Source organism: Macaca fascicularis, chromosome 3, assembly GCF_037993035.2.
Source record: "Macaca fascicularis isolate 582-1 chromosome 3, T2T-MFA8v1.1".
Lineage (NCBI taxonomy): Eukaryota > Metazoa > Chordata > Mammalia > Primates > Cercopithecidae > Macaca > Macaca fascicularis.
Window position 1 is genome coordinate 177337814 of NC_088377.1, and position 24848 is coordinate 177362661.

General features: G+C 43.1%; 2 protein-coding genes, 1 long non-coding RNA gene, 1 other non-coding gene and 1 pseudogene across 12 annotated transcripts in view; 3 read left to right on the top strand and 2 right to left on the bottom strand.

Moving 5' to 3' along the window:
- On the top strand, positions 1–940 carry LOC102140625 (large ribosomal subunit protein eL15-like; annotated as a pseudogene).
- A 1246-nt stretch (positions 941–2186) lies between these two features.
- Positions 2187–15164, top strand: STMP1 (short transmembrane mitochondrial protein 1). 2 transcript variants are annotated; one of them, XM_015447360.3, is made up of 3 exons: positions 2301–2756; positions 12877–12930; positions 14203–15164. In XM_015447360.3, the coding sequence occupies exons 1-3, from the start codon at positions 2316–2318 to the stop codon at positions 14275–14277; spliced, it is 570 nt and encodes a 189-aa protein (XP_015302846.3). In that variant the 5' UTR covers positions 2301–2315; the 3' UTR covers positions 14278–15164. The 2 variants fall into 2 exon arrangements, with proteins under 2 accessions (XP_065398676.1, XP_015302846.3); XM_065542604.2 differs by lacking the exon at positions 12877–12930 and having other exon boundaries at positions 2187–2756.
- Positions 5737–5840, bottom strand: LOC123572578 (U6 spliceosomal RNA). The gene has a single exon (XR_006697146.1). It is a non-coding gene; the product is annotated as a U6 spliceosomal RNA (small nuclear RNA).
- A 3320-nt stretch (positions 15165–18484) lies between the features above and the next one.
- LOC141409935 (uncharacterized) overlaps positions 18485–24848 on the top strand; it is a 250137-nt gene continuing 243773 nt past the window's right edge. For 4 of the 7 annotated variants that reach the window (XR_012432907.1, XR_012432908.1, XR_012432910.1 and 1 more), the window contains exon 1: positions 18485–18654. This is a non-coding gene — a long non-coding RNA (uncharacterized lncRNA). Of the gene's footprint in view, positions 18655–23604; positions 23644–24848 lie in introns of all 7 variants that reach the window. The other 3 variants (XR_012432912.1, XR_012432913.1, XR_012432911.1) reach the window with 3 other exon arrangements.
- Positions 21472–24848, bottom strand: part of SLC13A4 (solute carrier family 13 member 4) — a 46799-nt gene continuing 43422 nt past the window's right edge. For both annotated transcript variants that reach the window (XM_005550864.5, XM_005550863.5), the window contains exons 15-16: positions 24333–24470; positions 21472–21932 (exon numbers count right to left, since the gene is read on the bottom strand). In XM_005550864.5, coding sequence (XP_005550921.1) covers positions 21795–21932; positions 24333–24470 — 276 coding nt within the window. In that variant the 3' untranslated portion in view covers positions 21472–21794. The remainder of the gene's footprint in view (positions 21933–24332; positions 24471–24848) is intronic.

Here is a 24848-nt window from a genome sequence, read left to right on the forward strand (position 1 = left end):
CAGCAAGACCTTAAAACTGAGTTCCCAGACATGATGGTATGAGAGGTTAGACATGCCTCGTTATATCCCCTCTCCTTTGCAGTTTAAATGCAACAACTGATCAGCATTAATGTTAAAACACAGACCAGGGGGAGTAAGGCTTTTTCCTTTCTGTCTGGCAGCATCCATCAGGCAAGCCAAAATGGGTGCATACAAGTACATCCAGGAGCAATGGAGGAAGAAGCAGTCTGATGTCATGTGCTTTCTTCTGAGGGTCCGCTGCTGGCAGTACCTCCAGCTCTCTGCTCTCCGCAGGCTCCCTGCCCCACCTGGCCTGATAAAGCACACCAGCTGGGCTACAAGGCCAAGCAAGGTTATGTTATAGATAGGATTCGCGTTCGCCGTGGTGGCCGAAAACGCCCAGTTCCTAAGGGTGCAACTTACAGCAAGCCTGTCCATCATGGTGTTAACCAGCTAAAGTTTGCTTGAAGCCTTCAGTCCATTGCAGAGGAGTGAGTCGGACACAACTGTGGGGCTCTAAAAGTCCTGAATTCTTACTGGGTTGGTGAAGATTTTACATACAAATATTTTGAGGTTATCCTCATTGATCCATTCCACAAAGTTATCAAAAGAAATCCTGACACCCAATCGATCACCAAACCAGTCCACAAACACAGGGAGATGTGTGGGCTGACAGCTGCAGGCCGAAAGAGCCGTGGCCTTGGAAAGTGTCATAAGTTCCCCCATACTGATGGTTCTTGCTGGGCAGCTTGGAGAAGGCACTATACTCTCCAGCTCTACCGTTACCGCAAATATAAGTAGTTTGTAAAATTCATACCTAATAAGCAATTTAGGACGGTCATGTCTGCTTACAGGTGTTGTTTGTTAAAATTAGTCTGCAGATTGTTTCATCAATGCTTTGTCAAATTATGAAAATTAAAGTGCAATAATGTTTGAAGACAGTAAGTGATGGTATATCTTGTTTCTAATAAGATGAACTTTTTTGTCTTTGCTTTATCTTATTAGGGAGTTAGTGTTTAAAACATACTGTGTGGTATAATAGGCTTAAAATAAATTCTTTAAAAAAGAGAGAGAAAACACACACACATACACACACAGACCAAAAGACTGAAAGAACAGATTCTTTGTAGCGATGAGATACTAAATTGTCAACAGGACCTATGGCCATGCTAGGCAAGAAACCCAGCTGAGCCAGTGAAACTGAGGGTCAACCTGATGAGGACTGCCAAATGAAATTTCTCTCACTTGTTTTTAGTCACCTGCTCTTAGTTTTTTAATCAAACCCATATAGCTAAAGTCACAGAGCTAAACAATATATATCTAAGCTCCCACTGGCTTCCTTATGGATAACATCTCTGACATCTGGGTTGCTTGATAAGGTTTCTTGTTTTTCAGGAAGTTGGGGTTTTTTTTTTTTTTTTTTTTTTTTTGAGAGGGAGTCTCTCGCTGTTGCCCAGGCTGGAGTGCAGAGGCCGGATCACAGCTTACTGCAAGCTCTGTCTCCCGGGTTCAGGCCATTCTCCTGCCTCAGCCTCCCAAGTAGCTGGGACTACAGGCGCCCGCCACCTCGCCCGGCTAGTTTTTTGTATTTTTTAGTAGAGACGGGGTTTCACCGTGTTAGCCAGGATGGTCTCGATCTCCTGACCTCGTGATCCACCCGTCTCAGCCTCCCAAAGTCCTGGGATTACAGGCTTGAGCCACCGCGCCCGGCCTGGGTCAGTTCTTGTACAGCCGGGACCACCAACCCCTCAACTGGGCCTGCATGAAAGCCTTATGGGTGTCCTTCTGACATTAGAGGGCCAAAACCTCCACCCTCAGATCATGCTAAGGATGACCTTTTGTGACCATGTATCCTATGAAGAGCCATGAAGCTTGACTACCTCCCGCAGATCACCCATTGACAAACTTTTCCTGACCTCCAATCGCCTTTCCCCACACCTCAGACCACCTTGCTCCTCTATCCCATAAATATCCCTAAAACCCATCTTTGGGGAGGCAGATTTGAGATCTGTTCTCCCGTCTCCTCGGCTGGCTGCCTGGTGAACAAACCCTTTCTCTGCTGCAAAACTCATCATCTCAGTGACTGGCGTGCGGCACACGGCAGCATGGGCCCCATCCGGTATCACCAGACTCCAAAGCCCGCCATCCGAGCCTCTTAAACACCCAGCCTCTCCACCTTGGGTCCTCAACGCTGATGACACAGCACACCTGCGGAGCTTTGCGAGCTACAAGCCTTCTTTCTTCCCCGCAAAGTCCAGCTGGGCACTGGTAGAGGATGTTGCAAAAGCTCCCACGATTCAGCTGCGAACCTAGGGATGGGACCCGCTGCTCATGCAGTCCTTCTAGGCCAGAGAGCCCTAAGCTGGGCTGTGTATCAGAATCGTCCGCGTGCTGAGAATAACACAGATTCCTGGGCCCCGGCCCAGGTTTACAGAGGCGGGATGCTCAAAGCTGCCCAGCCAGGCTCGGGACTTGGCTCCTCGCAAGTCTTGTCGCGCCCTCGCTGCCCGGCTGGTTCAGCTTGTGAGGCCGACGCGCTCCGCCAGGGGGAACCGGGACGCTGCGTCGCTGCGAGTCGTTTCCGGGCGCGGGCTGGGCGGGAGGAGCGAGGCAGGGCGGGACGGGGTGTGACCCGGAAGTCGACGGGGCGTTCCGCCCCCCGCGCATGGGGAGGTAGGCTCGGACCGGCCCGCGGAGCTGCAGCAGTCCTTCGCGCCCTCCTCGCCCTCCCCACCGACATCATGCTCCAGTTCCTGGTGAGTGGAGCTGCCGAAGAGCGGGGCCCGCTGCCTGGGGCGTGCCTCGGATCCCATTTCCCCCTCGAGGACTGCCGACCCCGCCGACCCGGCCTGGGCGTGGGTCCCGCTGTCCCTTCGGCCCCCGCGCCTGGTCGTCGCCTCTCAGGGCGGCCGTTTTCTTCCTGCCTCCCCAGAAAATCCCTTTGCCCCTATTTTTCTGCATCCATCCAAGTCCCTAAAACTTTGAGGTGTCAGAGAGTGTGCGTTTCCAGAGCCACTTATTGTGCGCCGCGCCCCGCGCTTATTGTGTAATACTTGTATTAAAGCTTGTGTGGTCCTTGATGATTTTTCGTAGTCCGCCCCCCTTTCTTTCTGCGCTCCTGTTCCATTACATAGTCGCCGGCCGGTCCCTGCTGTGGAGCCTTGCTAGTTGGCATTTCTGAGGAGGTAGGAGGGCCAGAAATAAACCGTAAATTAGCCACCTCACAAAGTCCGAGAGGCTAAGTCCTCATCAGACCTTTCAGACTTGGAGGAATGAGTCAGACACTGGTATACACGTAATTTTTCCCGAAATGACTAAGCATGAGTAAGCAGACTGTTTCTCCTGGCTCCTTATTTGAGTTAAAAACGAGTTTTCTGGCAAAACTCGGTATATTTCAAAGATTGCTTAGTGAAGGTTCCAGGAGGACTTGCTCATCAAATTTTCAAGTGAAAGTTTTTCTGCCAAGCTATTGTGCACTCAAAACTTGGTGCTTTCAACCTCTAATTCTTTTTTTTTTTTTTGAGACGGAGTCTCGCTATGTCGTCAGGCTGGAGTGCAGTGCCACGATCTCGGCTCACGGGAACCTCCGCCTCCCGGGTTCAAGCGCTTCTCTCTCCTCGGCCTCCCGAGTAACTGGAATTACAGGCGCGCGCAACGATGCCCGGCTAATTTTTGTATTTTTAGTAGAGACGGGGTTTCACTGAGTTGGCCAGGCTGGTCTCGAACTCCTGACCTCAAGTGATCAACCCGCCTCAGCCTCCGAAAGTACTGGGATTACAGTCGTGAGCCACCGCTCCTGCCCGAATGCTGTGTCTTTATTTTTCTGATGGAGTCTTGCTCTGTCGCCAGGCTGGAGTGCAGTGAAGCGATCTCAGCTCACTGCAACCTCCCCCTCCTGGGTTTAAGCGATTCTCCTGCCTCAGCCTCCCGAGTAGCTGGCGCGCGCCAGCAGGCCCAGCTAATTTTTGTATTTTTAGTAGAGACGGGGTTTCACCCTGTTGGCCAGGATGGTCTCCATCTCCTGACCTCCGGATCCGCCTGCCTCAGCCTCCCAAAGTGCTGGGATTACAGGCGTGAGCCTCCGCACCTGGTCCCAAATGCTGTATCTTTGTCAAAGATTAAAACACAAAACGTGCCTCTTCTGTACTTTTGAAAGATGGTAATGGATTGTTAAATCCAATTAGTCAAAAGAGTGTCCTTAATCTGCCCAGCTAAGACGGCTGCTTCTTTGCCTCTAGGAGTTTCTGTAGTGTCCTAACTAGGTGTTAGTTTGTGAGTTCAGAATAATGACAGTCATTTTCTTGTAGTAAACACTAGATTAAAAGCGGTATCACTTAGCTCCAGGGTATAGGATGATGTAATTGAGCTGCCTGCTGTATCTGTTGCTCATTGATAAACTGAGAGGACATGACTCAGTTACAATTAACTTTCTAAGTGGTTTTGCTGAATGGGTCTATTTGGTTTTGCAATAAACTTTTACTGCGTAATTTTTTTTTTTTTTTTTTTTTTTTAGAGACAAGGTTTCTCTTTGTCACCTAGGCTAGAGTCCAGTGGCACAATCATGGCTCAGTGCAGTCTTTAACTCCTGGCCTCAAGCAGTCTTCCCATCTCAGCCTCTTTAGTAGTAGCTAGGACTACAGACCCACACCACCACCCCTGACTAATTTTAAATTTTTTTTTTTGTAGAGACAGGTCTCATCTAGGCCTCCTACAGTGTTGGGATTACAGGCATGAGACACTGTACCTGGTCATATTCTGATTTGAGAATTCAGAATTCTCGGCATTTAAGGAGAGATGCTAAAGCTGTCCATTATATTCCTAGCTCAGAAGTAACTGGAACCCTGATGTTCTCTCACCCTCTGGTCTCCCACCTCACTGCTTTTTTTTTTTTTTAAATAAGTGGATAGCACTACTTTTCACATTGATTCCACCTCTGTCAAATGAGCCACTGACTCTAAAGTTGAGCAAGTATTTCTCTTTGTGTTCAGTCATTTCATCTATAAAACAATGACCATCACGTTCTAGTGTTTAAGAGGTTAAATTTCAGAGTCAGACTTCTCACTTTGAACCCTGCGTCCCATCATTTTCAAGTTGTGGTAGCGTGGGTGGGCTGTTGAAATTTTCTGTGCTCCCATTTCCACACCTGAAAATGCAAACCCACCTCACGGTTTTGTTGTGAGGATTAAAAATGAGTTAACACGTTAAAAAACTTAAAAACAGGGGCACTCAACAAGGATTCAGATAGTGTTCAGTTTTTCTTTTGCAGGGTGTCATTTGAACCCAGATTGGTTACTTCTCAGAAGTGGGGATTAGCTTCTTACAGAAGGGTAGGTGATCGGAAAGGTTTAGAAGTGATGAAACAGTCACAAGTTAAGCAGGTGCATTGTCATTACATATTCAGGAACCCTCTAAGATGTTTCTCCTACAGTTGTGATTTGTGGAGCACAGTTTGAAAACCACTGTGTTTGCTTGTGTTGGTGATATCTTCCTTCCATTGTTCATATTCCTCCTCAGGTTAAAATATTTGCCCATTGTCTCTATCTTGAAGAGACCTTGTTCCTGTGGTTTTTCCCTTTTCTTTTACTGCAGTTTTTTCCTCTTTATTATTATTTTTTTAATAGTAGAGATAGGGTCTCACTATATTGCCCAGGCTGGTCTTGAACTCCTGGGCTGAAGCAGTCCTCCCACCTCAGCTTCTCAAAGTGTTGGCTTGAGCCACTGCTCCTAGACTGTTTTTAAAAAATGCATTGCTTCAGGAATTTGCATGTCCTCTTTGCGCAGGGGCCATTCTGATCTCTGTATCATTCCAGTTTTAGTGTATGTGCTGCCAAAGTGAGCACCCCCTCTTTCTTTTACCACAGTAGAAGACACCTCTTTGCAGATAGTAACCAACACTACCTGAGGAAAGCTACTGCTTCCTTATTCGTAAGGTTTAGCTAGAGTTATTGTAAGGATGCTTTCGGAGGGAAGCTAACATGATGGCACTGCTGAGGGCTTTGTGCACACTGCCTATGATGCTGTTATTGTGATTTATTGCTTTTGTTTGTTTGTTTTTGAGACAGAATATCACTCTGTCACCCAGGCTGGAGTGTAGTGGTGCCATCTTGGCTCACTGCACCCTCCGCCTCCTGGGTTCAAGTGATTCTCCTACGTCAGCCTCCCAAGTAGCTGGGATTACAGGCATGTGCCACTACGCCTGGCTAATTTTATTTTTTTAGTAGATATGGGGTTTTACCATGTTGGCCAGGCTGGCCTCGAACACCTGACCTCAAGTCATTTACCCACCTTGGCCTCCCAAAGTGCTGGGATTACAAGCGTGAGCCACTGCACCTGGCTGGTTTTCCTTTTATCCTTTTTACCTTCCTAAATGCTCTTTATGGTCCCACTCTGATATTTTTTCCATGAGGCCCTCCTGATGACTTATGCTTTTGAAGCCTTTACACTATTATGTCTTTGTTTTGTTTTGTGTTTGAGACAGAGTCCTCTGTCACCCAGGCTGGAATGCTGTGGCGCAATCTCAGCTCACTGCAACCAATGCCTCCTGGGTTCAGGCAATTCTCGTGCCTTACCCTCCCAAGCAGCTGGGATTACAGACGTGTGCCACCATCCCCAGCTAATTTTTGTATTTTTAGTAGACACAGGGTTCCGCCATATTGGCTAGGTTGGTCTCAAACTTCTGGCCTCATGTGATCTGCCCGCCTCCGCCTCCCAAAGTGCTGGGATGACAGGTGTGAGCCACCATGCCTGGCCTTACTATTTCACTGTTATGATCCATTTCTTCATTTATTTAGGTCTCATGTCTTTTCATTAACTTCTGAATAATTATCTTGCACCTTGTTTGTTACGTTTATTTCTATTTTGTTAATTATTTCACCAGTTGATGGACATTCAAGATGTTTCCACTTTTGGCTATGATGAGTAATCTTGCTAGGAATATTTGTGTGCAGGTTTTTGTGTGGATGTGTATTTTAGTTCTCTTGGTTATATACCCTAAGGTGGGATTGCTGCATCATATGGTAACTTTATGCTCAACTCTTTGAGGAACTTTTGGACTGTTTTCCAGAGTAGCTGCACCATTTTACATTTTCACCAGTAATGTATGACAGTTTCAATTTCTCCACATCCTCGGCAACATTTGTTGTAGCTGTTCTTTTTGTTAAAACAATTCTAGTGGGTGTGACGTGGTTCCTTATGCTTTTGCTTTGCATTTCCTCAGTGACTAATGATGTTGAGCATCTTTTCATGTGCTTGTTGGCTATTTGTATCTTTGGAGAAATCCTTTCATGTCATTTGCCCATTTTAATTTTAATTTAATTTTATTTATTTATTTTTGAGATGGAGTTGCGCTCTGTCGCTCAGGCTGGAGTGCAGTGGTGCAATCTCAGCTCACTGCAACCTCTGCTTCCTGGGTTCGAGCAGTTTCTCCTGCCTCAGCCTCCCAAGTAGCTGGGACTACAGGCATCCACCACCATGCCTGGCTGATTTTTGTATTTTTAGTAGAGACGGGGTTTCACCAAGTTGGCCAGGCTGGTGTTGAACTCCTGACCTCAGGTGATCCACCCGCCTTGGCCCCCAAAGTGTGGCATTATAGGCGTGAACCACTGTGCCTGGCCAATTTGCCCATTTTTAAATTGAGTTTTTTTGTGTCATTCAGTTGTAAGAATTATTTATATATTCTGGATGCAGATCTCTTATCAGATATATATTTGAAAATATTCTATCTCATTTTGTGTGTTGTCTTTTGACTTTCTTGATGGTATTCTCTGAAACACAGACATTTTTAATTTTGATGAAGTCCAATTTTTTTTTTTTTTTTTTTTTTGGTTACTTGTACTTTTGGTGTCATATCTGAGAAAACTGTTTGCCCAGCCCCACTCATGAAGGTTTACGCCTATGATTTCTTCGAAGAGTTTTATAGTTTTAGCTCTTACATTTAGGTTTTTAATCCATTTTGAGTTAATTTTTGTATATAGTGTGAGGTGGGAGTCCAACTTTATTCTTTGCATGTGGATATCCCATTGTCCCAGCACCATTTCTTGAAAAGATTATTCCCAGCACCATTTCTTGGAAAGACTGTTCTTTCCATATTGAGTGCCTTGGCACTCTTGTTGAAAATCACTTGACCATAATAAGCCTTTATGGTGTATTCCTGGGCTCTCCACTCTATTCCATTGATCTTTATTGATCAATAGAAACAATTCAGTCTTGTTTGCTTGCCACCACAGTAATCAGCTTTTCTCTAATAGGTACTTAGTTTTCTTTAAAAAAAATAAATAAATAAATAAAATTACGTTTTTAATTCCTACATCTTTTCATCATCTAGTAGATCCTTGCTTCCTCAGCCTTTTCTGAGTATAGGTACCAGGAGAATGCTTCTCAGGCAGTGCTTTCATCATGTTGCTGCGGGCAAAGCGTAGTCAGTGGCTCCCTACCACAACTGCAGGTGAAGGAAACTCCCCTGCCTCTGTCGCCCAGGCTGGAGTGCAGTGGCGTAATCTCAGCTCACTGTAACCTCTACCTCCTGGGCTCAAGTGATTCTCCCACCACAGCCTCCAGAGTAGCTGGGACTACAGATGTATGCCACCACACTTGGCTAATTTTGCATTTTGTTGGTAGAGATGTAGTTTCACCATGATGCCCAGGCTGGTCTCAAACTCTTGGGCTCAGGCTATCCTCTCGCCTTGTCCTCCCGAAGTGCCGGGATTACAAGCACAGCCATTGTGCCTGGCTGCCCTACCTGCTGTTTGAAGCCCATCATCTAGCCCTGCCCAGCTTTCCATACTTAATTCTCTCCATTCTTTAACTCAAATTCTCTTTTCCAGTCAGGCCTGTTTCTTTTATGCCAGTCATCACATCTCCATTCCCATCTTGTGCCTTGATTTTCCACATTCAGTATTCTTCACATTTCCCTTGCCAGTTGTGTTAGTCCATTTTCACACTACTGATAAAGACATACCCGAGACTGGGTAATTTATATGGGAAAAAGGGTTTAATGGACTTACAGTTCCACATGGCTGGGGAGGCCTCACAATCATGGCAGAAAGCAAGGAGGAGCAAGTCACGTCTTACATGGATGGCAGCAGACAAAGAGAGAGCTTGTACAGAGGAACTCCTCTTTATAAAACCATCAGATCTCATGAGGCTTACTCACTATCATGAGAACAGCATGGGAAATACCTGCCCCCATGATTCAGTTACCTCCCACAACATGTAGGAATTCAAGATGAGATTTGGGTGGGGACACAGCCAAACCATATCACCAGTTTAAATGTGAACACTTAGCATATTTAGAGCCTTTAATATCAACCTGAGGTACATATTTTTCAAGTATGATTTCTTAAAAGAATCACTTCTGTATCATTCATTTTGCCACTTAATGCATGGCCTAGTTCTGATTTTTGGAGCATCTGTTAACATTGAAAATCCTGTGCGGGGTCCTGCCTTCTGTTGTTATACAACTATTTTACCTAGCATTTCTTCCTATTCATCATATAAGTTATCTAAGGGCAGAGATCATTTTTAATCCTTTCATGGGGCTAAATATGAAGTTGATTTTTAGTATATTAAGGTCTGCAGTCCCTTAATCAAAATCTTTAGGGGCCGTATGTATTTGGGAAATCAGATTTCTTTTAGATTTTAGAAAAGTAATAAGCTGCATCATGTACCTCGGTACTTAACACCCCCAGCAGCATCTGGGATAGCACTTTGTAATCAAATGTATTAATATTTTTGCTGTGAGACATATTCTCCAGTGAGGAGGTCTAAGGCAGGATCCTATATTTAAAGATTTCTATTGCTATAGCAAAAAATGATTATTCACACTAAAATGTGATAATGACTATAAATAGTCTGCTGTTAGTTCAGGTCAGGTATGCTTTTGTTACCAAATGAGTTATGATGTAATGTAGTTTGGATTGAGTTGGGTTTCAGAATTGTGGATAATGGATTGTGGAGCTTCACTGATTCTTAGTGTACTCTCTATTTATAGAGCTGACAATGCAATTCTTCTGTTGTGTACTGTTCTGTGCCAGTCTAGACTTCCCTTTTGAGGCTCTTAGCTCCAGCATCTTCTTCCCATCTATTTTTCCTGTACACTACTTTCCTCATCTCAGTCCTCTGTTTTCAAACTTGCAGTGTTGTACCATTAATTGTCCCCAATGTTCCTGTGAAAAGAAGCTACTTTTTCATACCCGTAAAGTCTCAAAATTATTGCAGAGAGGGTGTGATAGTAATGCACTTAGTATTGAGCTTGGGAAGAAGGCATTGCACTCCTTATGCCACAGTCTTCTCTACAGGGAATACTAACAGGTGACCATGTAGAGGAAGCAGGGCATTGTGATGGCATTCACCTGACAGAACTACTGATGAGGTTTCCAGGTCTTGGCCTGGAAGAAGTTAGGCATTCTTGGCCTACCACGAGGTTTCAGACTCATCCAAGACCTCCTATAATCTGACTCCAGTCTAACCTCTCAGACTGAGTCACTGTTCCTCAGATTTAGGGGTTTTTTTTGTGTGTAAACATGCCTATTGACCATCCCATGAACAACATACTGTATATGCTTTTCTGGCTTCATGCATTTTTCCCTTAGTGACATTTTTCTTGTGTATTTAATCTTACAGTACCCCTTTGGTAGATCCGGTAGTATTCGGAAACATTTGTCTTAGTGACATTTTTCTTGTGTATTTAATCTTAAAAGACCCCTTTGGTAGATCTGGTAGTATTCTGAAACTGGAATTGGATATGATTTGTTTAGAGGCTTATGGTTTTTGTTTTGTGTTGTGTTTTAAAATAATCATGAGTTTTTCATGTGCCCTGATGCCTGGCGAAGTTGCCAAAATGAAGCCACGTTAGACATGCCACATTTGTTTAGAGACAGATATGGTAAGAACTAGGAATCTTAGAATGTTGGAGCTGGACATTACATTGTGAGTATAATGTTTTATAAATCAGGAAGCTCAAATCAGCAAAGATCCAGAGAGGTTAAGTGTCTTGCTTTAGGCACACTGCCTGATAGTGGTGGAACCGAACTCGATTATTTCTTTTGAAAGTTTTAAAATCCCATGTTTTTTCTTTTTGGTGTTAGAGCTAATACTTTCATTTTTTTTTTTTTTTCTCTTCTTTTAAGCAAATTTAATACTCCTTCTGGATTTGGAAAACCTCTTCCTAACTGGTTTCAACCCATAGGAGAAAAAAATCATTCTGCTTCAAGGTGCAACATTGGTAAAAGTAGGATTTTGCAGGCCATATCTGATTAATCAAATGATCAGAATGGTCTATGATTAGAGATTAGATAGCCTCTTCTATGTTTTTTTTGCTAATAACAAACCAATTTAAATTATGCTTTTGGTGTTTCAAGCTTAGTAAGTTTAAAGCGTACTAAGAACTCAGCTGCATTCTGTTCCCCTATGTGCATCTCCAACTTGAAGATAAGGTTCAGTCACGCCATGTGTGATTGATGGTGTTAAGTGCCACACTTTATTTTTTTAAAACCTCTCTGCTGTGTATTGATTGAATAAAAGCAACACTGATTAAAGAAAATGATGAAAAAAATTCATGCTAGTTTGAATTTATAAAATGAAAAATTAAGCTCCAGATGGAGCCTCTTAATTACCAGAGGAAAACAGGGAATTATTATCATTAAAACTCAAAGCTGAGGAGCCTTGGCCCTTTTGGGTATATCTAAATTTCATGAACCAGTTTTTGTTTAGGAAAATAGTCACCAAATGGGATAAATATTTAAAGTTTTCTAAATGTTGCACCTGTCTCTTGTCACTGTGTTTCCCACCGACCTTAAATATTCTGCCAGACTGTACCTGTTAGCATGTTAGACTGTACCTGTGGCAGAGTGCTAAGCCATATGTGCTCTCAGTGGTGTGTCAGAGTTTTCTCTTCTTTTCTCTCATCACATATTTTAGTTTTTGAGTGTGAAGCTAATGTAGATTGTCTTGTCCTCCTTGTTGTGAATGTCCTTGGAGAAGTCCCTTTCCATCCTGGGCCTCAAGGTCCTCTGTTTGAACTATGAAGAGATTGTAAACTGTGAAGAGTCCCTTCATTCTCTGAGATCCTATGATTTGGCTGAATATTTATTTATTTATTTTGAGATGGAGTCTTGCTCTGTCTCCCAGGCTGGAGTGCAGTGGCATGATCTCAGCTCACTGCAACCTCTGCCTCCCGGTTTCAAGTGATTCTCCTGCCTCAGCCTCCCGAGTAGCTGGAATTACAGGTGTGAGCCACCCCGCCTGGCTAATTTTTGTATTTTTAGTAGAGATGAAGTTTCACCATGTTGGCCAGGCTGGTCTCAAACTCCTGACCTCAAGTGATCCACCACTTTGGCCTCCCAAAGTGCTGGGATTATAGGTGTGAGCCTCTGTGCCCGGCCTTGAGTGAATACTTTAGAAAGTATTTTTATAGTATAACTTTTATGAATAACTTTGATTTGATTTGAAAAGGAATAACAATATCCATAACCAAAAAAAGACAAAAAATTGCAGCATTCCACAAGAAAAATCTGAACTTTGGCTTGAGTTTCCAGAACTTGTAGTCAAGTATTTATGTGAGTTGTGAGGGGATAAGAGAATTTAGGGTAGATTTATACAGTGTTACCATTTATTATTTTTTGCGGTTTTATTTTTTTCTTACATTTGGTTGGTGTCACCATTTATTCTTTTGTATACTCTTTAGCCTCTGGAGAGGGCATCTCTGTGTTTATAGAAGAAAAATGTGACTCTCATGTTGTACACAGCCCTAGACGGGACATTAAGGTCTTCTAACTGTCCTAGGCTTCTTAGGAAGATACTGTCTTCGTATTTTAATTTGGAATCATACTGGCACAGGACTCAGTATGCACTGTAACTCTTACTATTCTATTTTTTCAGCTTGGATTTACATTGGGCAACGTGGTTGGAATGTATCTGGCTCAGAACTATGACGTAAGTGGCCATATCCATGACTGCCTTGATTCCATGTAACTGTTTTAGAGTGACTTTTCTTTGTTTGAGGTAAGGTGTGACTTCCAGCATAAATGAGGTCCATAGGGCTGAGGCAAACTCCTGAATATTGAGAATGGTTTGCCATTGTTTGAAAAAGTAATACAGCTCATGAAACATCTGTCCTCTTCCGTATCACCACAAGAGGGAAAAATCCCTTCAGTTCAGCTGGGCTCATGAAGATCCTTAGCTGTGGCTTGTTAGCTCAGAGTAATATTAAGTTGGGCTCTTAAAATTCTTAGGGAAATCATGTGATAAGTGAGAATTTAAAGATTAATTGGATAATATTTTCAGCCCCACTACCCAGTAGTAGAGATGACTTAGAATTTTGGAGATGCATCTGGGTAGGGGGACTGAAAAATATAGATCTGTATTCCATCTTCAAAATTCTAAGGGTAGCACATTTGAGGACAGAGTTTTGTGAAGTTGTATTAACCTCGCTTTATAGATGGCGATGTTGAAAACCAGGTGGTACAGCAGCCTACGAATGGGGATTCTGGACAGGTGTTTGAAAAAGACAAGCAAGGGAAACATGATATTGATTTGTCTTGTTGTAAAGCTTTTTGTATGACAAAGGGAATTCCTTTGTCAACCTTCGTTTGAGTCATAGTTTTCTAGGCAAAGGCTATATTATGTCACATTTATTGTTTATACTCACAACCTTTACTTGGCACCAGATCGAGTGGAAGTGGGTATACAAAAGTAGAAGTGGCTTTCAGAGAGAAGCATACTTATCTGACAACTTCTGATATCTTTCTATGCAGTTATGAGGCTAAGAAATACCACTATTGGCCGGGTTTAGTGGCTCACGCCTGTAATCCTAGCACTTTGGGAGGCCGAGGTGGGCAGATTGCTTGAGCTCAGGAGTTTGAGACCAGCCTGGGCAATGTGGCAAAAGCCCATCTTTACAAAAAATAAAAAATTAGCCAGGCGTGGTGGCATGTCCGTGGTCCCAACTACTTGCGGGACTGGGGCGGGAAGGATCGCTTGAACTCTGGAGGTCAATCCTGCAGTGACCTATGTTTGCACCATTGCGCTCCAGCCTGAGTGACAGAGACCCTATCTCAAAAAAGAAAGCAAAAAGAACCACTGTTTAGGAGATCTCTTTCGGAGGAAGATAAAAGCTTGTAAAACCATTTATCTTTGGAGGAAAAGAAGTACAAGAATATTGATTAGGTAGATGCAAAATTATAATAATCTTTTTTCTCTTTAAAGATACCAAACCTGGCTAAAAAACTTGAAGAAATTAAAAAGGACTTGGATGCCAAGAAGAAACCCCCTAGTGCATGAGACTGCCTCCAGCACTGCCTTCGGGATACACTGATTCTACTGCTCTTGAGGGCCTCCTTTACCATCTGAACCAAAAGCTTTTGTTTTCGACTCCAGCCTTAGCACTTCTCTTCTTTGGTAGACCCTGTGTTTTTTGCTTTAGAGCAAGCAAAATGGGGCCCCAATTTGAGAACTACCCTACATTTCCAACATACTCACCTCTTCCCATATTCCCTTTCCAACTGCATGGGAGGTTCTAAGACTGGAATTATGGTGCTAGATTAGTAAACATGACTTTTAATGAGTAGCGTCTTCTTTATTGTTTGCGATTTTTACTACCTTTTGTCAAGAGAAAAACAGATGAGTTTTGTATAGCTGGTCAGATACAAATAATAGTGACTTCACAGTTTAGCAATTATAATGGGTACTTTTTAAACATTTGGTACTAAATTATGTTGCTACAAAGTAATTAAAATTAATATCTAGAGCTAGTTTTTGGTGAATTATTCATTTATTTTGTACTGCTGTTAGGCAGCTCTGTAGTTGCTAATTTAACCAATGAGTCAATTTGCTGTTCATTAACTAAGAAATGATTCTGAGAATCCTGTCAGGAATTGGGGAATGAAAAAATATGCAAAATAATGGTCTTTGTCCCAGTAGAGTTCGTAGTCTATTTAGTGTGCATGTTTTTCCTTAATGATGTATTTGATCTGACTTTTCCTTCTCAGAAGAATCATACTTGGGATTACAGGTACATTTGATGTTATGTGATGGATAAGTGAAAAGTTTTTAAAGGAGATTTTATACCTTTTCACATTAAAAAAGGTATTTGTACTATTACTTTGTAGTGATTCTCTTAAGAAAAAATGTAGCCCAAATGTATAGTAAAATCAGCAGCTCAAGAAGAATTTCTGCTTCTCTTTGTAGTTGATGCTTTGTTTTATCCTGCAGTCAGAAATTCCCTGTATTTGTCAAATGTATAATCAGCTTGTATTGTTTTTAAATTTAAAAAAAATTGAATAATTAACTTTTCCCATAGGACAAGATACAAAAGTAATTTCACGTAAAGGGCCTTTCCCACCCCTGTTCTCTGGCTCCTGGCTCCTCTTTGACAAGTTACTGTTACCACTTTGCCTTACACTTTTGAGAAAGAGTCTGTGCCTAAACAAACATGTGTAACACAAATAGTAACTATACACAGAGGTCTGACCCTCGCTTCTTTTTTTTTTTTGGAGATCATTCTATATCAGCAAGTAAGTAGCAAGGAACCTCATTCTTTTTTTGACTGCCTAATATTTTTTTGAATAGATACAACATAATTGATTTAATCTGCTACTGGTGAATGCTTAGGTTGTTCTTTTGCTGTTACAATGATAACCTCATTCCTAATGTTATTAAACATATCGATTCAGGATAGAGCTATAAGATAAAGTCCTAAAAGTATAGTTTAGACTAAATATAAATACCCATTTCATTAGCTGTTTTGTTTCAGAGGGCTTGTTGAGCAGCTTCACTAATAATGCCATTTTTGAAGACATGGCAGGTTCAGAATCAATACATTGGCAGAATTGTGCAGAGCATCTTTTTTCAGACAGTAATGACACTGATTCTGTATGTGATAAAGTGATTCTGCTTCTCTTTGACGAGTTGCATCTCTCCTACATGGAAGTAAGTTTTATTCCTGTCAAGGTTGTCTTTGTGTGTGAGACAGATTAGGATTAAATTATGGTTTGACTTTTCTTAGCAGCGTGATCATGGGCAAGTGGCTTATTCTTTTTTTTTTTTTTTTTAAGTTTTTTTTTTTTTTTTTTCCCAAGACAGAATCTCACTCTGCTGCCCAGGCTGGAGTGCAGTGGCACAGTCTCAGCTCACTGCATCCCCTTCTTCCTGGGTTCAAGTGATTCTCGGGCTGCAGCCTCCCAAGTAGCTGGGATTACAGGTGCCTGCCACCACACCTGGCTAATTTTTGTATTTTTAGTAATGACGAGGTTTCACCATGTTGGCCAAACTGGTCTCGAACTCCTGGCCTCAAGTGATCTGCCCACTTCAGCCTCCCAAAGTGCTGGGATTACATGCATGAGCCACTGCGCCCAGCTTTTTTAAACTTTTAGGTTCATTTAATAGGTAAATTGTGTGTCAGAGGGGTTTGTAGCTTATTCTTTCAGAAACTCTGGCATTATCTGTAGATGTGGACGTAAATATCCACCTCATGGGGTTTTCATAAAAAAATTATTGAGATAATGTATGTAATGTTGCACAGTGCTTTGCAGACTATCTAATAAATAGTAGCTATTAGTACAAACTTGTTGCTTTTTGGCTAGTTCTGCAGTCACTTTTGGAATCAGCTTATGAACAACACAAAAAATTTGTCATTATTCTGTAGTCACTGTTTTTGATACTGATGAAAATTTACAGTATCCACCTGGATCATACCATCTGGCTCACAAGATTTGATCTTGAATTGTTAGCGCAATGAACTAGAGCCCCAAAGGATGAAGGTTTACCTTGTGGGTATTAAAAATGCTAGAAGCTTAGAAAGCTGTTTCCAAAGGGAGATTCCTTGTTACCAACCATGATAGCATTGCTATGGTGTATGTGGTCTCCCAGAGTGGCTGCTTTGGGATGGGAGGTCACTTAGCTATTAGAAGTTAGGTCTCTTTGTATTATACCTTATAAACAAGGCTCATTTGGACTTAGGGCTTCCCTTAGGGGTGACACTTAACCTTGCCAAGGAGACCATTTCTACCAGTGGGATCCATCCAGCAGATCAGTTCTTAAGTTCAGCTTCATCATGTGTACTGCTACACAGTGCAGGCTGACTTCGCATTCACCATTCAGATGCCCTCTCCTAGTTTTATGTTCTTGGCAGCAATGAAAAGGACCTCAGAGTTCTCAGGCAAGATGATCTTCACTGAGCTATATGTTGGAGGAACCCAGAACCATCATGGTTTTAGGGTGCAGTTGAAAATCCTTGCTGTGAATGGGGTTTGTGACACTGAAAGTTACCCCTTCCCTGGGAATTTTGTGGGAACCCTTGCCACACAAATCAATGGAGCGGTGGGAAGAAGCACCACAAGATATGCCTTTTTTTTTCCTTTAAAAAATGTTTGAGCCGGGCGCGGTGGCTCAAGCCTGTAATCCCAGCACTTTGGGAGGCCGAGGCGGGCGGATCACAAGGTCAGGAGATCGAGACCACAGTGAAACCCCGTCTCTACTAAAAATACAAAAAATTGGCCGGGCGCGGTGGCGGGCGCCTGTAGTCCTAGCTACTCAGGAGGCTGAGGCAGGAGAATGGCGTGAACCCAGGAGGCGGAACTTGCAGTGAGCCGAGATCGCGCCACTGCACTCCAGCCTGGGCAACAGCGTGAGACTCCGTCTCAAAAAAAAAAAAAAAGTTTGAAAACTCCTACTAATATGGGTAGGAAAACTTCTGCCACATCTGATCATAAAATGAAAGTTGCTCAAAATACTAGTGCAGATCACTCTGACATGTGAAATACAAGACTTCAGGATTGGTGCTGGAAACTTAATAAATACAGTGAACTTGAAAAGCTTATCCCTAAACTGTAATCCTCCCAAACAAAACAAAAACAAAGCAAGAAAAAAAAAACCTTATTTAAAATTGTCAAAAGAGGCTGAATTTTTTGAAGTTACCAAAATTATATCTTTAGACCTTTCTTCTGATTTGGTATTTTATGTATTTAAGCAGTTACCTGATTCTGATTTAAAGGAGCAATTTTATTTCTTCTTTTCTAACTCATTTACCCAATGAGTTTGTGTGACTGTAGAGAAAAGTAGGCTGTGTGGTTTTTCTAGTTGTCTATACACGTTGCCTCATAGAGCATATGTACACATGTGTAATGTTTTCATTTCCACTAAGCCGTTCACTCCCTAGATACTATGCTGGTGTTTGTTTTTCTGCTGAGGTCTCCCACATTTTTAATGCCTTTCTGAGTTACTCCTCCTGAAGGAACGTTATATACTGTACTGGAAGCAAATGAGGCTTTTCTTAAACTTCCAGTCTTGGGTTTTGCATGTAGCATTTCCATTCCTTACAGATGAATGAGTTCTTTTTTTCCCTATTGACTATTAGGGCTTTGCCTTATGGAAAGGAATAGGGTGGTGAAGGGAAAATATTTTGAGATCTTGCCTGGTCTTAATAGGGAGTTTGTGACACTTAGATTTTCAAGTGTTCAGTTTATACCTTTCCCAAATCTGGTTGCAGTGTATTTAGTCAAGCATTGAAGACCTAACATATGGCATGTTTTGCAAGGCACAGGGAAAGAAAAATGAACTGAGAACAGCGAGACCTTCTGGAAATTCCCAGAGTGGGACGCTGCAAACCCTGGGTCCTGGGCCTGCCTGAATCACAGCCTCAGTGGGAGGATCTTATGAAAGGTACAGTGCTGTTGCATCATCTTACACAATTGTACAGGACTGGGACCAAAAAAGGTGCCACGTAAATAGTGCATGCAGTTGTGTTCAGTGTTCGTTCAGTGAGGACAGCCCCACTGAGCTACCTGTGTACTCAGGTGGTCTCGGTTCCCTTTGTGTTCTCATGGTTTTGAGTTTCTTGCTGTCCTGAGGTGATTCTAGTGTTTAGAGACTTTTTCAAATACCGCGGACCCCAAATGTGAAGCCAACTACCTCATTTATTGTATAGCTGAACATACAGATTTGTTCTGACGTTGGAAGGAAAACTAGCTGCTTTTTATTTATTAAAAGATGGTACATGAGTGTTTGTGATATGCAAATATTAATGTGAAAGATTGTGTACCATGTACTTTATGTCTGACTTAATGGAACTTCAAAGGCAACTTTAAGCAAATTTGATAAAGAATTGACTTAACAATAAGATGCAACTATACTTAGTGACTTTGACTCACAGTTTCATCATCCACAAAATATTAGAAGGTAAAATTAAATTATATTTGCAAGAGACACAAGACTATTAAGGAGGGCTAGAAGTTATCCAACAGTGGAGTGATTTAGATGACAAGGAGTTATTAATCATATCTGCCATTTCCTGTCACTGGAATGGGCAACCTTGCTTGGCTTGAATCTCCAGTTCTGGGAAAGAACAGAGAGCAGTTAGTAGACCAGACTGAAATAAACGCTCTTTCTAAATTGGCTAGTTGAATGCATTCATTACTCGGAGCACCTGGCAGCAGTTGCTGGCACAGCTTTCCCTTCAGGAGTGAGTCAGGTTCTCACATAGTTGAATACTGGCCAGTAATTCTAAGTCCACTTAATTCTAAATCAACTTTTCTTTCTCTTTTTACTTATACTCCCAGAATCTTACTGATTATCTACACCTTTGTCCTACTATCTGACTTAAGGGCAAAGGATCTGCATTCTGTGATGGGTCATAAATGTGATGTTTGGCTCTTCTGATAATAAGATTAACACCCTGACTCTTTTGAAAATTTAAAGCAAATGACTTTAGAGATGTTGGCTGGATCAAATCAGCTGTAGCTTACCTAACATTGGTATTTCATTTGGGCTTGTGAGGTCTTAACTATTACACTGGACAAATAATTTTGGTCTAACTCACAGGGCAGAAGCACTAATGTTCCTGTTAACCCTGGTCAGTCACATTCTGTGGTTGGAGCAGATGTGTGAGGTTGTTTCTTTTGCTCCAAAATAAACTTTACAACTCACGGATGCTTGATCAATTAAGGGAGTGATTTTATAGATAAATTATTATGGGAAAACTGCACGTGCTATCAATAGTAACTTAAAATCACTTAAAACAGTGCAGTAATTGTAGGGGACTCCCTTTCCCCTAAGACATATTTAGCAAGCAACTGATGGTAGAAATAAAAAAATCTGTAATGCCAACAAACTAGACGGATTGAGAGCTATAGCCAGTCATGTAGCAAGGATATCTATCATGGAGAAAATGGCATGATCTTCAGGAGGAGAAAGAAGCCTTGATTTCCAGACAGCTTTTTTCTCATGGGACACATTTATTGAGCACTTACAGCTTACTACATTGTAGAAGTTGCTGGGGGATTTCAAGAGGCATAGACAGCTCTTCTCCCTCAAGGGGCTCATGTAGGGATGTGTAGGAAGTGACAGATGTGTTTGGACCATTGGCTACTACTTAGTACTTTGTTTTCTCAGGAACAAACTACTTATTATATCCAGAAGCAAGCCAGTGTAATATAATAATAGTGCTGTGGTCTTAATTATAGTTTTGGTGTCCCTTATAAGACTGGTAGGAAAGTTTTCCCTCCCTCCCAAAACTTAACCAAGGCAATAGATTTGTGGTTAGTGACAGGTGGAGAGAGAGATGTTAATCTCAATGTATCTTCTTTCTTGACTTCTCTTTCCTTTTTTTTTTTTTTTTTTTTTTGAGACGGAGCCTCGCTCTGTCGCCCAGGCTGGAGTGCAATGGTGCGATCTCAGCTCACTGCAGCCTCTGCCTCCACCGCACCCGGCCGACTTCCCTTTCCTTTGACTAATAGAACAACACCAGCCTTTTTCTGAAAGGGAACACTATATCTTTATGGGAATTTGGTGCCAAGGTAAAGGGGAGCCATTGAAGAGAGATGCTTAACAGGGAATCAAAGTAGTGATGAAAGAGTACTGATTGCCATGAAGAAGACCTACTAAGAATGCCTTCTTGTGGAGGGAACTTAGGATAGAAGCACTTAAGAGAAAGGAGCTGATGGCCGGGCATGGTGGCTCATGCCTGTAATCCTAACACTTTGGGAGGCTGAGTCAGGTGGATCACCTGAGGTCAGGAGTTGGAGACCAGCCTGGCCAACATGGTGAAACCCCATCTCTACTAAAAATACAAAAAACTAGCTGGGCATGGTAGCACGTGCCTGTAATCCCAGCTACTCAGGAGGCTGAGACAGGAGAATCGCTTGAACCTGGGAGGTGGAGGTTACAGTGAGCTGAGATCGTGTCACTGCACTCCAGCTTGGGCAACAGAACAAGACTCCATCTCCAAAAAAAAAAAAAAAAAAAGAGCAAGAGAAAGGAGCTGACAATTAGGTTTCAAGTTCTGGGTGAGGTTTCCCCCAAAAAAGATGTCACTGGTTTCACTCTGCCTTGGTAGGATGGCTTGGGTATCTTCCACTCCTAAGAAGGTATTAAAAATAACATAAAACCTAGTGAGTTTGCACGGCTTAGCCTCTGAAGGCAAGTAAGACAGGCCTTCTTTTCCTGTCTTCAGAATGAATGGATTACAAACACTAGATACAATTTTAGGTTTTCTTTGTCTTCTTTTTTTAACTTAATTTTTATTTTCTTTTTCTGTGAGCCTATGGTTGTATTGAAACTTTAGGTTTTCTTGAGCTCTGGTGCTGAGGGCGAGAAGAAGACACTAACAGCTAAGCATGTGTTTGTGGTTGTTGGAGGATTCCTGCAGTTCGCTTGAGGTGGTGGAATCTTCTGTTGGAGGGATGCCCTCCGGCGTGGGTCTGGGGTTGTGTGCTCCTGGTGGTCCTAGTGGTTTTCTTTGCCTGTGGTCCAGATTCTGCTGGGTACTGGCAGCTCCTGTGGTTGGGCCAGTTTGTGTACTTGCATTAGGCTTGATCAGTGATGTTGCTGACCCTCGCCCATACTGGGTAAGTGTCCAGGTGGAAGAGGCTAACTCCCCAGGTGTTGATGGCTACCATTACTATCACCAATCCAATAACGTTGACTCCCAGGCCAGCTTTCACCTACAGGACACAAACCAGCACACCCTAGTCACTCTGACCAGCAGCAGCACAGATCCCCAAGTCCCCCTTCTGCTCCTGCAGCCTATGCCTTGTGGCCCAGATTAGTTCCCAGTGCTGTCTGGTGTGCTCTAGCATTGCCTTGTAGGGTGCACAGGACTGTGGTAGGGCGGGAAGGGGACAGTTAGAGTCATGTCCACTTCATGCTCACAGCACTCTCACTAGGTTTCAAGTGGAAGCCTAGAAGGTGTGTTAATTACTTGGAACACCCACTCTACGGAACGTGAAGAGGTATTTCTGCAGCTCACTCTTAGGGAAATGTGCTGAACAAAACTAGCCAGATCTCTGTAAAGCAGGAACTTCTCAGCCCCTATGCGCCAATACAGGGAACTTGTAGGAGGGGCTATATTACATGAAGCCTTTGCTACTGTTACCTTTTTTTAAGGAACAGCTTGTGGAAACAGAGTACCTTGAGTTCACCTGGGGAAACAGTTCAGCTGCCTCTGCTTAGCTCTTCCTCAGGAAGGAGACACAGGTGTGCTAGCTGGAGTGGGGCCTTTGCGTCTTTCCTCTGAGGGAATTACACCTCAGTGACTGACCCTTTTCACTTCTGCCTTGACATTGACGCTCACAGGTGAAGTGGGGGAGGTGAGGGATGATGGGCTGGCAGAGCCAGATGGAAAAATGTGTCCTGTAAGGATAGCTGGCACCCTCCCAATGAGTAACCAGGCATACAGCGTGTAGCCAAAACAAGTCACTAGCTGGCATTAAGTTGGGAAAATTGCAAGGGGAAAATGGATACTGGGAAATTGTTTCAAGCAAATGGCTAGGCATGTCCTCTCTCTCCTGCTGTCTGGTGAGGGTCCCCTGGGCATTTTGGCATGGTGGACAGTCCATGTTTCCCCACAGGTGTAAGGGCAGGTTCTAGCAGGGCTAAATTAAGGAGTGTTAGAGTTGAAAGGGACCCCATGGAGCATCCAGCTGGAGCCTCGTCATTTAGCAGATGAGGAAACTGAAGTCAAGGTCGTGCCCAAGCTGGGAATAGAACCCAAGACTGCCTCACTTCTTGTCACCTGGTACCTTTGAAAATTACTGCCTCTGATCATTTGATTCCCGTGTAGAAAGCCAGAGGTCAGTGGTGGGGACACACAGCAGAAGAAGCGGGAGATAGGAGAGCTGGGGTAGAGCTCAGTGTGAGCAGACTGAGGGTTACTCAGTAAGATGGGAGGGGAGAGGGATGACTGGGACACCCCATTCCAGGAAGTATCACGGATGACTTAGATGAGCAGTTTGAATAGTCAAAAGGACCTGAATAGGCTGGGTGCAGTGGCTCACACCTGTAATCCCAGCACTTTGGGAGGCCAAGGCAGGTGGATCACTTGAAGCCAGGAGTTCAAGACCACCTGACCAACATGGTGAAACCCCATTTCTACTAAAAATACAAAACTTAGCTGGGTGTGGTGGTGCACACCTGTAGTCCAAGTTACTCTGGAGGCTGAGGCATGAGAATCACTTGAACCCAGGAGGCAGAGGTTGCAGTGAGCTGACATTGCGCCACTGCACTCCAGCCTGGGTGACAGAGTGAGATTCTGTCTCAAAAAAAAAAAAAAAAAAAAAAGGACCTGAATATCTGCCACCAGCCTGAAACTTCTTTCTTTCCTCTATTGCTTTACAGGGCTGCGAGAACAAGTTTGGCTCCCATGAAAAAAAAATTGTAAGACCATCAGTAATTTGTATCAGTGTTTTCCATCCTCTCCTCTACCCCCTCAGCCCTGGATATTAAGTATAGCAGCATAGTATACATAGTATAGTGTATAGGTAGAGGAGCAGAAGGTAGATAGACCTAACACTAAAGTCAGCAGCAAAATATCTCAAAGCCATCGTTTGTGAGCCCAGCTGAAAATGAAAATGAATGGTGGATGCTTCATTTTCCATTGTTGCTTCAGGGGTTTCTTGCCTGGGGGGTGAGTTGAGCAGAAGAATCCTGTTTTCTCAAAATACCTTTCACCCTATGTTCATACACTTTCTCATTCTCATCTTTCTGTGAATAAACCAGTAGCTTTCTCAATGAATGTCTCCACTGGCCTAATGAAGAAACGAAGGCAAAACTTTGCGCAGGCTCATGCCTTCTGGAACTGGGCAACAGCCTGTGTGTTCCAGCTTTCTCTACCTAGGTACCCACTTCTTTCCAGGGAAGGGCTGGGGAGAGCACATTCTTGCTATCCTTGGTGCTTACAGACCAACCAAAAACCTTTTTATAAGTGCTGTTCTTGCTACCACACTGGGTTAGTGTTGACAGGCCAGGGACACTGCTACAAAATAAGCTTTGAAAGAAGGCTGCAGAGCTGGTCATCCCTGTCCTCATGGCAGCTGGGCCTGGCAGGGAGAGGCACCCCAACTCACCATATCTTTGATCTGGCAGTGCCCATAGCTGAAGACGATGGCATTAGGGGGATTGCCCACAGGCAGCATCACTGCAAAGGAGATGCACATGGTGACTGGGATCAGGGTGTAGAGGGGGTTAATGTGCAGCGTTTCAGACTAGAAGAGAGAATTCACAGAAACATTTCACGAGATTAGGCTTGCATTTCCTGTGCTTAACGTAACGAGCATGCTTTAATGATGACTTGGTGCTGGCTAACCTTAGCAGGACACTATGTGGAGGGGTAGTTAGGTCCCTGCCCTCGGGGGCATGCAGTGCCCTTGGCAACCTGAATAGGCTGATGCTGCTCACTTGCTCCACATGGAAATGTGGCTTTGAGTTACTCCCTAGAAGGGATGTTTGATTTTTTTGGTGTTATTCTAAGGAAGTGGTTCCTAAACTTTATTCTTTAGCTAAGACTTCCTTTCCTTAAACCCAAATCTCATGAATAAGTTGCTTTGATTGAAGTGGGGATCCCTCAGTCTTAGGGTACAGAA

Coding starts and splice junctions, on each gene's coding strand:
- STMP1 (XM_015447360.3), top strand. CDS start 2,316: ATGGGACCCGCTGCTCATGCAGTCCTTCTAGGCCAGAGAGCCCTAAGC. Junction 2,757..12,876: donor ACATCATGCTCCAGTTCCTG/GTGAGTGGAGCT, acceptor CTATTTTTTCAG/CTTGGATTTACATTGGGCAA. Junction 12,931..14,202: donor ATCTGGCTCAGAACTATGAC/GTAAGTGGCCAT, acceptor TTCTCTTTAAAG/ATACCAAACCTGGCTAAAAA.